This window comes from Eulemur rufifrons, chromosome 6, assembly GCF_041146395.1.
Source record: "Eulemur rufifrons isolate Redbay chromosome 6, OSU_ERuf_1, whole genome shotgun sequence".
Classification (NCBI taxonomy): domain Eukaryota; kingdom Metazoa; phylum Chordata; class Mammalia; order Primates; family Lemuridae; genus Eulemur; species Eulemur rufifrons.
This window is the reverse complement of record NC_090988.1, coordinates 1,228,452-1,246,102: the sequence shown is the minus strand read 5'-3', so window position 1 is coordinate 1,246,102 and position 17,651 is coordinate 1,228,452. Positions and strand designations below refer to the sequence as shown.

The 17,651-nt window shown below is 45.6% G+C and overlaps 1 protein-coding gene across 1 annotated transcript in view; it reads left to right on the top strand.

Annotated features, from left to right (window-relative positions):
* The first annotated feature begins 3,638 nt into the window (after positions 1–3,638).
* BARX2 (BARX homeobox 2) overlaps positions 3,639–17,651 on the top strand; it is a 62,068-nt gene continuing 48,055 nt past the window's right edge. The window contains exon 1 of the mRNA XM_069468628.1: positions 3,639–3,825. Coding sequence (XP_069324729.1) covers positions 3,639–3,825 — 187 coding nt within the window. The remainder of the gene's footprint in view (positions 3,826–17,651) is intronic.

The following is a 17,651-nucleotide window of genomic DNA, read 5'->3' as shown; positions in this document are numbered from 1 at the left end:
TGGAAACAAAACCCCCGACTATTCTGACCAACGTCCCAGTTTGTGATTGACAGCTGGGGTGTGCTTCGTGGGACAGAAGCACCGTATAGTCTGGGAGCAGGAGAGAGAGAATGAAGTAGGGGGAGATGGGAGCACAAAGGAATTGGGCTAGATGCCATTGCTAAAAAACCCAAAATTATCAAGAGAGAGGGAGACACTCATTTGAAGAGAAAGACAAAGTTAGCACAACTAATTAAGAATCGATGTCCCATCTAGCATATTATATAATCTAATTTCCCCGGCTTCCATGCATTCATTTATTCATGGCACGTTCACTGACAACCTACTATGTGACAGAAGAGGAATAGTACCGCATAGGGCGTTGGCTCACCAGCAGTTCATTGTCCAGTAGGTGAAAGAAACATGCAAAAGACTATAAAGGAAATGCCACCACATAGAGGTAGGAAGAGCAATACCCTTGGGGAGTGGGGAAATGCTTCAGTGAAGAGGTGACATTTGAGATGAGTCTCCAACTAGTTTTTCCAGCAGAGGAGGGAGGGGATGGGGTGTGGAGGGCATTCCCATTGATGGGAACAAGTTTGTATAAGGATGTGGATTATGAAAGCCCAACCTTGTGCAGATTTTTTGATTATTGTTTACAAATGGGAAAACTAGGCTCAGCTTAGGTTGTAGCGACAGAGAGTGCGAATCACCAGACTCCAGGATCTGGAATCTCTCTCTCCCTACACGTGGCATAGACTCCCTCTGAGATTTCTGGACTCTGTAGCAGAAAATAGAAAAGACGGAAAATTCAAGGAACTGAATTGGAACGTTTCACTTCTTCAGCTGTTAAAACACACAAATTTCAAATCAAACGACTAGTCTTCCGGGAGGGCCTGCGCAAACGTGTGCCTGTGGCCGAGTGCAAGCGGGGAGGAGAGAGAGCGGTGGGGGTCGCGGCAGCCAAGGCGAGACTGGTCCGAGGGCGGTTCCCGCCGGCGGGGCGGCTGGTCTAGCGCAGAGTCCCCGCCGGCGAGCTGCCTGCAGCTTCCCGCACGGGCACACGGGCGCGAGTCTAGACCCGCGTTTGGAAGAGGGAAGAAAGAAAGGAGGAGAAGGGAAGGAAAAAAAGAGAAACAAGAGTAACAGTGGGAAGAAGAAAAGAGGGCAGAAGAGAGAAAAGAGAAGCAGGAAATTTGACAGAGGAGAGGAGGCCCAAAGTGCGGGGCACAAAGGGGAAACGGGGGAAATGGGAGGGAAAAGGGGAAGGGAGCTAGTGGCGGTGGAAGGAATGGGAAGAGCCAGGGAGCACAGAGGTTGAGGCAAAGGAGAGCAGTGCAAAGACAGGGCCCCAAGAGACACCCGGAGTGCGCGCAGTCCGAGAGCACACGCCAGGCCCCTCGCGGAGCGTCGGGTCGCCGTGCTGTCCCTCAGCTGCTGGGGTCTGAACGCTCCAAGCCTGCCTCACAGTCGGCGCTGCTGGTGGGGTTGTCCCCGTGCCCTGCGCTCTCGGATCCCGCCAAACCCTCGGTTAATAGGCGGCTGCCTACAGCTGTGCGCTTTCCTGGAGGCACATAGAGCTCCCCGCCCAGGACTGTCCTCCGGACGGGCGCCGCGTCCCCCGGTCCCGGCCCCGGCCCATTGCGCGGCGGGTCCCTGCTCCGCCAGAGCCCAGGAGACCCCCTAGTTGGTGGCGCTGGGCGACGGCGCCTGGGTTGAGATGTCAGCAGTTCCCGGACCCGCGCTTTGACAGCAGATAAGCCGGAGGGTCCCGACGCGAAAGCAGGGGGCGCGCCTGGGCACAACCAGGTGACCCCGGGGCCCTGCGGGGGGACGCGCGCCGCAGCCGGACACCTGGCCGCGGGTGTCGCGGGCCCTCGAGCCGCCTCTGCATGGAGAAGGAGAATAAACGGAAACAGTTCTCAGTGGAGGGGAGGGGAATCAATTCACAAACACTTCGGGGTTGAAGTTCCTCAAAGACGCGTGGCGGGCCATGTCTAATGCTAGGCTATGACTCGGTCTATTAACACCTATTTTCTCTAAGGGTCTAATTATTACTTCTCCAGGTGTGTCCCTCGCTCTGAGTTTAACCACCCGCTCAGGCGCGCGTGGACTCGCTTCTGAGGCCGCCGGGGTCCGGTAAGCGGGGCAGACAGACGGCGGGGACCCGGGGCTTGCGAGCCGCGAGCCAACGTCACTAGCCCGAAACTCTGCGCTGCCGAAGGCCGCTCGAGATACAATCCTCAGTGCTCCTACCGTGCATTTTCCCTTGAACCCCGTGCACACCAAGTCTGAGAAAAAATCGTGGAAACGAGCGCGCCCCGGGCTGTTCCCGCCGACCGCCGGGCGCGGCGCAGGCAGCGGGAGCCGTCCCGGGCGCGGAGGCTCGGTGGGGTCCCTGTCTCCCACCAATTCCAATTATAAACAAAAGTTCATAGAGATATTGATTAGAACAGACTCGGAGACTAGGAGCTCAGAAGGAAGAAGGCAAATCACCCAGTAGGGCTCCCCGAACCCTACCGTGTCGCGAGGGACCCAAGGAATGAAAGCCGCGTTCGTGGCAGGATGGGGAGCTAAGAGCAGCCGGAATGGGGCTGCCTGCCCCAGGGCCCGCCGGCACCGGGGCCTCGCGCTGCGCTCGCTGGCCCTTTGGCGAGGAAAAACATTTTATAAACGGAGTTTAAAATAAAGAAGAATGAACGCTTTTATTAGTTACTATTTTTGTAGTTTTTTACTGGGGTAACGGACGGGGCCAGGGTCACTTATAGTTTGGGATCTTGGCGGGACAATCAAGTTTGCAATTTCGGCGCAAACGTTCCACGCTTGGAGCGCGCGGGCTCGGCCCGGGCTGCGGGGCTGTGTGCGGAGGGAGGGGGGGAGCACGGTCTTCGGGAAACGGTCCACGCGAGGAAGGAGAAAGGCACAGTGGTCCTCAGGGGACGCCAGCGCTGTGGCCCGCAGCCCCAGGAGCCTCGGCGAGGACTGGACTTCTAGTAAGAGACCCGGAGGTGCCTTCCCGCAGGGTTGCAGGCGTTGGGAGCCGGACCGACGGGAGGCCGGACAGGCGCTAAGGTGCGCGCGGGGGACACTGCCCGGAGGAGCGGCTGGCCCAGGCTCGGGCCGCGGGCGGGGGCGGCGCGCGCTCCCCGTACCGCGGGCACACACGCGCGCACACTCCTGCACACACACCTGGAGCTCGTCCCAGGAGGGGGGCGGGGAGGAGAGCCGAAGTGAGTGTCTTAAAATAGAGAGCCAGGCAGCTGAGCGCGGGACACCGACCGGCGGGAGGCGGCGAGGGAGAGCCGCCGGGCGCGAGTCGCGCAGGTCGGCGTCCGGGGCGCACGGGCGGGGGCGGGGGCGGGGGTGGGCGCCGACGCCCCTCCGCGCGCACTCCGCACCCGGCCCTGCAGGAAGCGCGCGCTGATTGACAGCTGCGTTGTCCCAAAAAGGTCTGGCGAAGATGCTGGTGTGCGGGTGGGTCTAGACGCGCGGCAGGCGCGCCCGCTGCCGCTCCCCTCCGCGAGGCCCCGGAGCCCCGCCGCCTCCCCGCTGCCGAGGAGCGGGGCTGAGGCCCCCGCCGGCGCGCCAGCCCCCGCGGCCCCAGCCGGCCGGGCACTCGCAGCGGCGCTCGGACCGGCGGGCGCTCGCCGCGGCTCACCATGCACTGCCACGCCGAGCTGAGGCTGAGCTCGCCCGGCCAGCTCAAAGCAGCCAGGCGGCGCTACAAGACTTTCATGATCGACGAGATCCTCTCCAAGGAGACCTGCGACTACTTCGAGAAACTCTCCCTGTACTCCGTGTGCCCCTCGCTGGTCGTGCGACCCAAGCCCCTGCATTCCTGTACGGGTAAGACGCCCTGCTGGGGGCAAGTGAGGTGCGGTGGCTTTCGCTCCCGTCGGTCGCCTCTGCTTTTGCACCCGAGGGCGAGAGGAAGGAGTTAAGGGTGTTCTTCCCCGCGCCCTGCAAGCGGTGGGCATTGCGAAGGCGTCTGCAGCCCGGGCGGGTGCTGCTCCTGCAAGCCCGGTTGCCTTGCTCGGAGGAGAGCGCTTCCTCCTTCCTGGCACCGCTGCGGTTTTCGGTCAGAAAGTTTTCGAACACTCGACCTGGTTCAGCGCCTAAATCATTGTTTCAGGAAGTGGTGGTGTGGGTTTCAACTTGAGCTTGGCGGCCTTGCTTTTCACATTGAATTAACTTGCCCAACCTCCCACTGTCTCCACTGGGAATTTTACAGGTAAATCAATGTCTTGAGGTTCTCAACAAAATTCTGAATTCACTGAACTTTATTTAAAATGATTTGATCTCCCTTTGGGAAAGTATTTCTGGAGTATGTTGCGTTTATGGCACAAGCAGAAGAGGTCACTCCCGTTTGTCTTAAGTGACTAAAAACAGTTACTAAAAACGTTGCTCAAGTCTGGTGTCCTCTCTCCACAAGAGCTGACCAACAGGAAAGATAAAGATAAATTAATAAATATATTGAAAAAGTCATAGTTTACATAGAAAATAAATCCAAAGGTATTTAAAATACTTTGCATTAAAGAGAAGCTCCAAGTTGCAAAGTGCCTTGGCATTAAGAGGATTTAGGTTATGGAAACGTGGGTATAGCAAAAAGAAAAAGAAGTTGAAGCAATTTTTATCGATAAAGTTACTGACCGTGCTTTCAACTAAACGTAAAAATTTGGTTTGGAATGTCTTCCACACCAAAAATCCTTTGAGGTTGTGTTTGTTGCATGGGTGGCATGAAATAAATTAAATTATACTTACATTTAAAGAATGAAATGAAGAGCCAGCAGTGGTTTGAAAAGACATTTTTAGAATATTCAGGCTGTTAGTACACAATGCTTGGAATGTTGTCTTTTTCTCTTGGTTTCATTGATAGCCCCTATAGGACAATCAGTAAATACATAATAAACACATATGGTGAAGTTCTTTTAAAATCTAATTGTTCCTACGTGTATTCAGTTATAAAATGAACTATATTCAGTTACTCCTTTTTGAAGTTAATTTATCTGTCAGGTAGAATTAGGCCTGATATTGTGTCACAAACCTTGTAATACTGAATTTTAAAAGCCAAGAAATATGTGAAATAAGAAACAAATAAGAAATTTTGGAAACAAGATCGATATCCTGGATGTTGATATTTTTGCATTTGCATGTCAGCTGTGTGTGGACCTTGGATGAATAGTCTACATATACGTTGAATAGGGGAGGTGGTCTGAATCTTGTTTTGAGTACAAATTGTCATTTGCTATGGTAACTCCAGTCTCTTTGAGGAAAAAGAGAGGATGTGTCTGAGTCATGAGCATTGCATATGGGAAGTTCCTAGGACAAACAGAACAACTTCTCCTAAGCACCTAGGTATAGTCTAGTGCTGGCAGAATTTTCCGTGACTTTGTGCTCTGCATTAACTTGAAGGCAGCTTTTCCTGGCTTATAGGAGTCACAGAACTGGATCATAGAAGAAAACATGCCAGAAAAGGAGTAATAAATAAGCCTCAGACAATAGTCATCCAGTCAATCAAGACTGAGTAAGTTTGTGTTTACTGAACCTTGTGTGGGAAATAATTCAGATGAAAATAAAATGATTCATGTATAGTTTTGTGAGTGTTAAAGTGAATTGCAGCATATATCATGGACTAAAGTTGTGCTCGGTCTTGTGCTTTTAGAATGATGGTTTGTGGCAGAGGGTAGGTGTTGGCAATGGTTTTCTTGCCCTATTATTCTAGTGCTTGCTTCCTTCAGATTGTTCTTTTGAAAATGTGTCGTGATTTTGCTCTAGTTGAGAATTAAAATATAGAAACTGGGATTTTCTGGTGGAATTAAACCCATAAAAACTGGCTACAATAGTCCATACTTTCAGATCATAAGCCTTCAGTGGGTTTACAATTACAGTTAAAGCCTTACAAGTATTAGATCATGGGAATCCCATTAGTGACTTCTCAGGGGTTTTGCAAATACCATACTTTCAAAGCATTTTTGTTGCTTTTAACAGTTAAGTTCAGGATCAAAAATCCTAGATTGGATAAATATAATCTTTTTTTATTAATTAAAAAACAATAAATTGCTGATATCCATAATAAAATTATAATTTTTTTTTCTGGATAGAGCTAACTGCTTAGCAGTTTTGGTGGAGCTAATGTATAAAAGTTCAAATCAAGTGAAAGGCATAAACTGGAAGTAAAGTTACCGAACTTTCTCAGCCTTTTGTTTGATTATTTATGGTTTGAGTAACTGTAACAGAAGTGAACTGTGTCAGGTAAAATAATGAAAAGTAAGATAAAAAATGTACTCAAAAATAAAAACGTTACTGGCATGGACAATAAGTACATAAAATTGGAGTGGAAAGAAAACAACAGTGTTTTAAAAACTTCTACATAGTGAAGAAGTCCATGTTGTTTAGATTTGTTAATCCAAATGTCAATTTATAATACTAAATTTCCTCAGGCAGAAGAGTATGTATTCAAGCAAACTGAGAAATGGAAGTATTTTTCATCAGGCAGATAATTATCTGACAGTAATTTATTATTAGATACTCCAACCCTAATGGAATTCTCTCCATCAAAAGATTATTGTTTATTTTAACAGCCCCTTTCTTATTAAAAATGCAGTAATTTTAGTCCTAGAAAGCTGTTTCTAAATTTGTTTCCCAGTAGATCTTGTAAATCACCGTAATAGACACTGAAAAGGATTCTAAGCCCAACTACAGGAAAGTTTATCATTAAACTTAAAATAAAATTTAGGAAACTAAGCCCAAAGAAAGCCTCAATTTGAAAAAAGTCTTTTATTAAGGCCATTGGTAAGGGGTGGATTTTTTTTAGAGTTAATTTAGTATAAATTAACAAGTTGGTCTGATTTTTAAATCTGCTAACAGTAAGCTTCATTCAGAATGGAAATATATTGCCATTTAGAAATCAGTAACGATCTCTCATAAACATGGGAACATTGACCATGATCGAAAAGGCCACAAATGATGTTCACGTTAGGATTTCGTAAATACCATCTAGCATTAGGGTGCATTGTTTTCCTTTTTTTTTCGGTTGTGAATGTTTCTAGGTGAAAAAGTTACTTGAAGAAAGCGGACTTCTCAGGATCAGATGGATTGCAGAGGTGGCCACGCAGTCATTTCTGAAGGCTCTGCCTTTCGGTCAGCTCTTTTTGAGTTTATAAATTTGACGGGTGTTTGGAAAAAATAATAACTTGCTTCACAAAAACAAGGATGTAGCAATTTATCCGAAGGGATTTCATATGAGGATACTGATAAGTGAACCTATGGTTCTAATTACTTACAATTTATTATAATTGTTTACACTTAGAATTACCCTACATTTAATGCACATGCACACTTGGGGAGAGGTGAGCGTAGAAACTTGGACATTTTACAACTTGTGACCAGTACTGGACTTTTATTTATTCTACTAAAACCTATCATCTGATTTCTTCCCAGTTCTCTGGCAGAATGGTTCTGTTGGATCTCTCACCTCTGTCTGACCTTCGGTGGTCAGTCCTACAGAGCTCACGATTGAGTTAGAGCTGGAAGGGGTCGTAGAGATCATGGACCAATCTCCCCAAGTAGGGGATCCATTTTGCAAGGTGCCACGGGCACAGCAGTGTTTCAACATAATTTCAATCCATTCTCTCCACCACTATCCTCCTTGTCAGGGTAACTTAGAAATCAGGAAGACTTTTCCGCTTTGTTACACACCCGGGATAAACCGCAGTCACACCCAGGGGATAGTCAACCAACCAATTAAAAGGGGCATTTGGGGAAGGGTGTTTATCTTAGGAGGTAGCATTGAGAACATTTTATCCTTTGGTGGGTCCAAGAGAAGCAAGTTCTCCGGGGTGGTGTCCTTGAGTGCATTTTTATCACAAAGATTGGTTGTCATCTCAGTGAAAAATTAAGTGCGGTGCAGACGTGTGTACTGACTTGTTTGGGGGTGGGGGGCGGCTACTGCTTCTTGGAGCTGGCACTTGCGATTCCCCAAATCTCAGCTCCGTCTTTGGTCTCTTAGTCAGAGACCGAAATCCATAGGGTCTTGGGAACCTGAGAGTTGGACACTGGAATGTTAATGGAGAAACATAAACCAGGGTCTGGGAAAATGATCATTATCAACAAGCATTTGTGTTTCTGCCAGAGGCACACAGGCTTTTATTAGCAATTACTCATGACTGCTGCTTCTGTTCCCATTCTCAGGATAAATGAATCGAGGCATGCACAGGATCTAGGACTCATCCAGGGCTGGAATATAGTTGGAATGGAGTTCTTTAGGGATCCTTAGCTGTTATGTCATTATGCCAAAGTTTTTTTAACTCCTTTGTTAGTAGAGATGCCAAGAGGTTCCTTAGGAGTCAGCTTTAACTTGTGAATAGTTCATTAGCAGCGTCTTCTTTGGCTCTGATTTTTCTAATAACAAATAGGAAAATGATTGCAAATTTTGTTTATGAGTTGAAATGCCTCTCCAAATGTCTGTAATCTTCAGTATCATTTAATTCAATAATTTAACTCAACAAATATTAATATTGCTTGGTGATGGCATTGTCATTGAGTCCATTATTTTTAAGCTTATTCTAAATCTTGACTAGCAGTTAGGGTGTTTTTACAAATCCCTCTAAACGGCTTGTAGAACCACTGCCAAGCCTTTCTTTGTTGTCTCTAGAGTATATGAAAGGCAGTTTGGAATTGGGATGGGGAACATTTTGACAATTTAGTACTTTTGCTTAACCATGTGGAGTTTTCTCTTTGAACTCCACCTAAAGGATGTTATCACCAGCAAAGATGTCAAATTAACTTTGTTAAAAACAACTCAAATGAAATCGTGTGTGTATATATTAATAAATGTAAACTATTTTATGAGCCCGATTTCCTACAGATATGCTGGTATTCTCGCTGGTGTATTTCTGGACTGAAGACTGAATTTGTGATAGGAGCATGGACAGTATGAAATTGTTAGTTTTAGCATCCTCTAGCAATCAAAGTGAAAAGATTAAGTTTGACGTATCCCAGACATCTATAAAAACAGCAATAAGGATTGCAAAAGGTTGTTTAAATTATAAAGAGAAATTAAAAGGAAAAAAAGAAGAGAATAGGGAATGAGATAAAGAGTGGGTTTCTTTCGAATTCTTGAGGGCACTTAGATTCAGCCCCATAGCACTGTGTCCCTCTGAATCGCTGTACAGGAAAAATAAAGGTGGCTTCTGAAATTCTGCCGTCGGTCCGTGGATAGTAAATGGCTAAAGTTAACTCTACTTAGACATATGCCAGGGCCTATTAAGGGGTAAGATCCACAGCCTGAGCTCTGCTCGGCATTTAGCATTCACAGTGGAGGACTGAGTAAATATTAAACCAGAAGCATTTTTAGGTGTTATTTGAATTTTGTTTTGAGGTCAGGCAGGGGGAGCAACAGAGGTGAAAAGCTGCGTAGGGCACGTGGTCTGAGCCTCTCTCATTTGTATTAAACTTGTGAACTTTTGTGGATGTCGTGGAGCTGAGTGCCACACTTGCCACGTGTCCTGCCCCAAAGTGAAGTTAAAGGCTGTACAGTTGGTGGGTCCTATGGCTAAGCCCCTTGGCCAGTTCTTACCCAGAATATGGTTAGAGGGCTGCGAGGACTTGGGTGGGGTGCATAGACGTAAGCCTCATTTTGCGTCCATTTTGGGGGAGTGCGATACTATTCAACACTCTAGCCTTGTGGAGTAGGAGATTCTAGTGTGGCGCTAGAGATGGACCACAGCTGGATTGGCCGCCGCCTTCTGCCCCAGAGCCTGCTGAAGCCCGCAGGTGCTCGCGGGACTGTCAGGAACCACACGGCACACTGCTCTTGGAAGCAGCATGACAAAGAGAAAAAGAGAAGGATTGGGGGTATTTTCGTGAAGACGCCACACATGGAGAGCCTCTCGGGCCTGCCTGGTGGGTGCCTGCCTTTGTTTTAGCTGCCTGAGGGGTTGAAATGGTGGTTTCTTCCTCCACAGCAAGGATGACAGAATTAGAATTAGCATCGGGATTTATTAATAATGGAGCTCAGACCATGACTTTGTTGGTGGCATTAACAAAATAAATGTTCTCCAGGAAGGGAGGTATTTTGTTTGTTTATTTGTTTGTTTTTGAACCAGAAAACCTTTGCAAACTCTCAGGATTTATTTTTATTGCGGTTTAATAACAGTTAGAAATAGAAAAGTCTTGTTAAAATAAATGCTCAAAATAAAAACACAGTTAATTTTCCATTACAGTGTCTAATTACTCATCATCATCAGGGATTTTTATATGGCAATTTAACTTCTCGAAAGTGGAAACTTGGCACACGTTTAAGGAAGAAAGCCGTGCAGCTAGATAGATATCAGACGATGGTCTAATTATATTTGGGCTCCAGTTGAATCTTCCGTATGATTGCTCTGAAGAGACGAGGAGGAGAGAGGGCCTCTCTGTCCATGGTCAGTAAGGAGAGTCTCTGGTTTCTTTAGTGCCAGCTGAAATTGAATACAGCGGGAGGTAATTCTGAACGTTAGGTGATGTTCGAGTACGTGTGAAAAGGGCCCAGCCAGTCGCCAGCTGAAGCTGACGTCAGGACTACTTGATAGGTCCGGAGCCACTGGCAGGTTCATAAGGACGAGCGAACCTTCCTCCATGCAAAGGTCAAAGGCGAATGAAGAGAAGCCAGTCTGGGAGGATGTCAGCACCAAACTAAATACGTTCCACATCCAAGCAGAGATGCTTGTGGGACTGCGCCTCTGCAGTTTACCACATGTCCTTAGGAACATGTTCTTCTGGGTATTGGGACTAGATAAGTAGTTTCACAGTGGACATTGGATAGGGTTGGCTGCCACCTGCGTGAGGTCAGTATACTTTGGTCATTATTTTTTAAAAAACCCAACTTATGTGTTTGATAAATGATATCATGGTTGTTCCTTGGCATTTCTTACTCAAGGATCACTTACAATAACATGTGGGGAAGTGGAGCAGTCTCTGGCCTGGCTGTATTTCCACCTCAGGAAGTAGCTGGTAATGGCAGGTCCCTGATACTCATTAACCTGCCAGCCTCCACTGCCCCCCACTGTCTCCCAGAATCCATTTCACTGTGTGCCTTAACCATTGCTGAGACTTGGGATAATGGCCAGTTCACAAACAAGGTCACAGTCACATGTGGGTTGATGGAAGTGTAACTTCGATATTTAGTTTAAGCAATATCTTGGGGAGTTGACTACACATTTCCCTGGCAATTTCTGGCAATTTATAAACGGTGGAATACTGGTATTACATCTTCTTATCTTTGTGAAATATCTTGAGCAAGGAGAGTTGCTGAAACTCCCCTTTTTGAGTCCTGCAGTATTCATCTGAAGGGGGCCACAAACTTGGGAGAAATGCTAGAAATACTTTATACCCTGAATCTTATTCATATGCATAACAATGATAGTAATAGGCTTCATTTTTTAGTGCCTGATGCATAATAGGTACTGGACTAAGTGCTTTTTGATCAGCTTTAAAACATCCCTATCTCCACTTTGCCAATGGGGAACCCCTGGAAGTTAAGTAACTTTCACAAAGTCAAGGATGTAAAGAGGGCTCTTACAAAGCAGTAAGAAAAAAGGCAACTAGGAAAATGGGCCAAGGCTACAATGAGGAAGTTCATAGAAATGAAGGTCTAGGTGGCCAGTAAGCATCTAAGGATGCGTGCTCCTTTTCACTGGTAGTCAGAAAAACCCAAATTACTGTGGGGTACTGTTTAATAGTCATCAGATAGGCAAAAATTAAAGAATCTGACAATATCAGTTGACGATGACAAAGATGTAGCAAAACAGACATATTCAAATGCTGATGGTGGGAGTGTTATTTGGTACGATGACTTTGGAGAGCAGTTTGGCAACACCTGGTAACGCTGCAGGTGCACAAACCCTACAATTTGCCAGTTCCACTTTTGTGTATGTGCCTGGAGAAGTCATTTTATGTGTGCAAAATGACACACATATCAGAATGTTCATTTCTGTGTTGTTTAGGTTAGGAAAAATAAAAAACAATCTAACTGCTCTTTCAGAAGGAAAAAGTTTAAAACAATATGTGCTATATTTATGCAATCAGATTCTATGCAATGATTAAAATAATTGAACCAGATATACTTGCATTAATACAGGTAAATTTTAGAAACACAATGCTCAGAGAAAAACAAGTTGTAGATTGACACATGTAGTCTGACACCATTTGTATAAATGACTGAAAACATGCAAACTAATCCTACATATTGTTTAGGGAGACGGGGGCATGGGATTGGGGAGTACTAACCACAGGTTTTTATATTCCTATGTAACTATTTATTTTTTAAGAAAAAAGGCCTAATGCAAATATGGTTAAGCATTATAATGTGACAAAACCTGGTCATGAGTACACAGATGTTCTTTGTACTTTTCTGTATATTTGAAATTTTTTATAACATAAACATTGAAAAATGATAGTACATGAGACCACATGTATCCATGAAACTCTTAATCTTGTGGGACTATTGATGGCTTTCTTAATAGCCTTTCTATCCTGAAACAGCAGCTTTTAAATACGGAGCTTGTTGTTCAAAGTCTCACAGTGGGAAAATGAGAACACTTTATAATTAGACACATGTACGACTCACACTAAAACAACCACTGTGGCTGCTGAAATTGGCTTTTGGATCTTACGAAACTTCCCTGGCTGGTTGGGGGTGTTATTTGTCACCAAGATAACTACTGTTCCCTTAGTAATGCGTTGGCATGTGAGTAAATAGTCTCTGAGCTGGGCATTTGCTCTTGAAGGAATTACTGGTGAAGCGTTTGGTTTTCCCCCCCAAATATCCATCAGTAATCATGTAAGAGAGAGTTGTTAAGGTTTTTTCTCTTCTTAATGATGTTTAAAGTCATAATGAACTGCTTTTGATTGCATCTTGCTGATACGGCAATGTACTACCCTTAGCTTTTGGCCAGTGGTCCATTGGTATTGAGAATTTCATTTACAAAAATTGTCTAGAAATGGCCATCATTGAATACCAAAGAACCTAAAAATGTTAACATGTAGCTTCTTAGTGGGGAAGCATAGTGTTGACGTTGGCATATTATCTATGAGTTCTCTTTGTATTCTGTAATCATGATTTGATTTAAAACTTTGTTGAACGTGTGGTGGCAGGGATTGTTGGAAGGGATGAACTGTTACCATGGTAATCCCACAGAGCGATGTCTGTTAACAGTAATAAACGGTGTCCTGGCGTTTGGAGGAGTTAACCTAGACCACATTACTCCCTAGTGGCAACTGTAGCGGCAGATGCTTTATTTAGCCCATCTTAACAGCAAAGACATTTGTCTTTTCTCTGCAAAATAGTCCCCATGTAGGAATGCAGCTCTTAGACATTTTGGCAGAAATGTGGCCTATTGGGAGTTCTGTCCTTCTGTGTCCCTCCAGAGGGAAAGTACTCCTTAGTGTGGAGGAAACAGTTTGTACAGTCAGGAGTCGGCCGAAGCGTCCCCCTCCCTTGACCGCTCCTCCCTGCCCAGCTCCACAGGCAGAGAAACAGATCACAGCACCGGGACCACCTGTGGCCAGTGTCCTGCACTGCAGTGCTTGGCTGTGCAGCCGCGGTCGGCGGGAATGGCTGACCACATCAGGAGGATTGTAGCCAAATTGGTCCTGACTGACGGGGTGGTGGCTCTGTCAGACTCATTGCAGACTCCCCTGGGTGGTCGAGCAGGGCCTTCTGCGTTTTATCTTACCCAGGTGGCCACACGGGATGCTTCGGGTCATTTGAACGACTGTGTCTTACTCTCTCGGCTGCCTCGATCTCTCCAGGTAAACTTTATTCCTCGTGAAGTGGACTGACCAGGCTCGGGGCTGTGAGTGCAGGAAACATTACCAAGAAATCAATTCCAGAGAGCTGCCCTGCGACTATGTAAGTCAGAAAAACACGAGAACTTCCTCCTGCAGCCCATGAAAGTCTGCTCGCTGGCAGCAAATCTGACAGATCCACTTCTTGAATTTTTTTTTTATTTATTTTTGTTTTTTATTTTAGCATATTATGGGGATGGAAATGTTTAGGCTACATGTATTGCCTTTGCCCCACTTGAGTCAAAGCTTCAAGCGAGTCCATCCCTCAGACGGTGCACACCGCACGCGTTAGGTGTGAATACACCCGTCCCTCCTCCCCCTGCCCGACACACGATGAGTGTCTACTATAGTAGACTATATGTCTACTATGCGTGCACACACAGATCCACTTTTGAATCCTCTCTCTAGAACTACCTGGGAAAAGACAAGCGAGGATTTAGGATATTTAGGGTAAATTTTAAGCACATTTCAGAGAGAGAGAGAGAGGGAGGGAGAGGAAGATATTTTAATATGGTTCCAATATGAGTCCTTTCTTTTTCATGACTAAAAATTTTACTGAAATAATTGGTAAATCACCCCAGAGGAGACTTTTGGGGCGGGCGTTGTTAATTTTGTTATCCCTGGATATCGTGATGTCTTGTTAATGCTCTTAGCACGGTGGGCTGCTGTGTGTGTTGGAAGCATGTTTTCGATCTTCAGTGTAGAATGCAGCATAAAGGAACACGGAGTGCCAGCGTTTTGTTTTTCTACTGGGAGATTGGGCCTTTGGCGGATAGAACAATGAGCTGCCTAAACAGAATGTGTTTCACTTCTCAGGGAGCTGCAGATAGAAATAACCACAATGGTAAATGGTAACCACGTTCCAGGCACTGCACTAGGTGCTTGTGTGTGTAAATGCATTTAAAGTGAATGGAGACCCTGTATGAAATAGTTGCTATTAACATTATCACTGCTTTTCAGGGGAGGAAAGAGAAACTCAAAGAGGGTAAGAAATGGCAACAAGGTCACACGAGTAAATGGCAGAGTTGAGATTAGAACTTGCACCTGTGTCTTTCGATGTAAAGTTCTGTACTGGGTATGATTATATGAAAGTGTGTAAATTAGAACTCAACTCTGTCCTTTTACGTGTGGGCTCCACATTACATTGTGTGTGTGTGTGTGTGTGTGTGTGTATAACGAGGTCCAGTTAATGTGTCAGCTCCGGAGGAATTTTATTTTGAACCTGTTAACTCTGTTACATGCATTTGCAATCATTTACTGTGTGCCCGTTTCTGAGAGATTCCAGGGGATTCCCAGAGGCAGTGGGTTGTGGAGGAGGCGAGGTGGCTGGGGACTGTAGACTTGCTGCGTCGGCCGTGTGACTCTCAGCTCACCGCGTTGCTCTGGGGGTCAGCGTCCTTGCCTGTGCAGCAGCTGCTCTTCTGGTCACTGTGCTTCCGTGAGCTGTGATTCTTTGAATAAAGGTTTCCTAGCGGAGTCACATGTGGGCTTCTCATTCATTCATTCATTATAATGAACTAGAGAGAAAATGTTTAACATCTAAAAGCCAGCCAAGTGCAAGAGATAACACTTGGCATAGTTTTTAGGGAATTCTCAATATAACATATAGGGAAAAAACAGTCTGGCTATTTGTTTGACATTACTTAAAAGAATAAGAGGCTAATTTTCCACGTTGTATCTGGCCAAGCTGGAGTGGGTTCTGGGAATCTCTGTTTTTAAAAAGCTTTCTCTGTGATTACAATGAAAAGTTAAGTTTGGACTTATACCTGTAATCCTAGCACTCTGGGAGGCCGAGGCAAGAGGATCACTTGAGCTCAGGAGTTCAAGACCAGCCTGAGCAAGAGCAAGACCCCTGTCTCTACTAAAAATAGACAAATTAGCTGGATGTTATGAGCTACTGATGATGCCACTGCACTCTATCCAGGGCAACAGAGTGAGAATCTGTCTCAAAAAAACCAACCAACAAACAAACAAAACAAAACAAAGTCAAGTTTGGGAACCACTGGAAGTGGAGATAACAGCTTAAAGATGAGATTGATGTGATTTACACCTCATGACTCAAACATATGAAACCATTTAGTGGAGTGATCCTACTGTATGTGTTCTGAGTCAGATGTTCCTGAGTTTGTCTGTATTTTATTGTCTGTGTGACCTTAGGCAAGTTACTTAACCTCTCTGATACTCAATTTCCTCATCTATAAAATGAAGATAATAATAACTGCCTAATAGGTTTAGTTGTGTAAGTTAAATGAGATAATGTATATAGAAAGCTCTTAACATAGTTCCTGGCAACAAAGTGCTCAATAATTAATAGATAGCTTCAATTAAAAATAATTATCTTCTAATAATAGCCTCATCGTGGTTGACTGAGACACAGCCCTTTAGGGAAAGATTATCATTATTGATGACTTAAACTCAAGAAAAATTAAATATCTTTAAAAAATCACTTTGGGCCGGGCGCGGTGGCTCACGCCTGTAATCCTAGCACTCTGGGAGGCCGAGGTGGGCGGATCGTTTGAGCTCAGGAGTTCGAGACCAGCCTGAGCAAGAGCGAGACCCCATCTCTACTAAAAATAGAAAGAAATTATATGGACAGCTAAAATATATATATAGAAAAAATTAGCCGGGCATGGTGGTGCATGCCTGTAGTCCCAGCTACTCGGGAGGCTGAGGCAGGAGGATCGCTTGAGCCCAGGAGTTTGAGGTTGCTGTGAGCTAGGCTGACGCCACGGCACTCACTCTAGCCTGGGCAACAGAGTGAGACTCTGTCTCAAAAAAAAAAAAAAAAAAAAATCACTTTGCTCCAGGGCATTCTCCTGGTTGCGTGGCACACTAGCTGCTGGGTGGTCCTTGAGTTGTTTGAGTTCGAGTTTTCGTGAATAGTTACGTTTCATTCCTCTCATCTTTCTGTGTTGTAGTACAAATTCAGAATTTTATAAATTCATAACTGAGTGGCACAAACAGGTCAACACCACAACATCACAAGATGTGCTTTGTTACTTTATTTTTTACAAGAGCTGCGCAGGATTAATTGCCTCTAGGCAATGTCTCATCGAGCAGCTGTAAGATTCTCAAGAACTGTCCCAGAAAAGTGGCAGAATTTTCCAACAAGTTTGATTTCTTCTCTTCTTTGAAGAGTAAAGTTAGGGATAGTCTTTTCTTTTAGAAGAGAATAAGAATTCTCTTATTTTTGTACTCTTCTAAATTCTCTTATTAAGAATCTTAAGTATTCTTATTTCAGAGCACTGAAAGAGAAAAATAACTTCATGGAGACTTTCTTTTCTAATTAGTGGTGTGGGAAAAGGTAGCCGATTGAGAGCCAGCCATTGTCCTGGCGCTGGGTCTGTGATCCAGCGTGATTCCAGAAGCCCCTGTGTGGCAGCCTTTGGGGTGCTGGTGGGCTGGCTTCGGTGGCGCTGTCCGTGGCGGTGACGGGGGCGGCCGGGTGGAGGGGCTGCCTGAGCACGAGTTCTGCATGGGCTTTCTGGAGTTGTTTCTCAGCTGACCACCGGCGTCGTGTGGAATCATCCACTGGTGGAACACTGAAGTCAGGGAATCCCCTCCACAGTGTGAGGAAATTCTCTTGAGGAGGAGTTCTCGCCCTCCGTGTGCGAGGGAAGCCCCGGTGACAACGGCAGTACCTCTGCCCAGCCGTTTATGACGGTTGCTACAAACCGTCTCCTGTGGCCTCATCCCGGGCCAGTGGGGCGGGGGGCCAGTGGAAGGAAGCAGGTGGGTGTGTCGCCATGGCCCTGGGGAGTGGCATGTGTTTGTGAAGAGTGAGAAGATGACTTGGTCCCTAAGGTCCTCAGAACCAGAGTCTGAATTTTCTTTTTTTTTTTTTT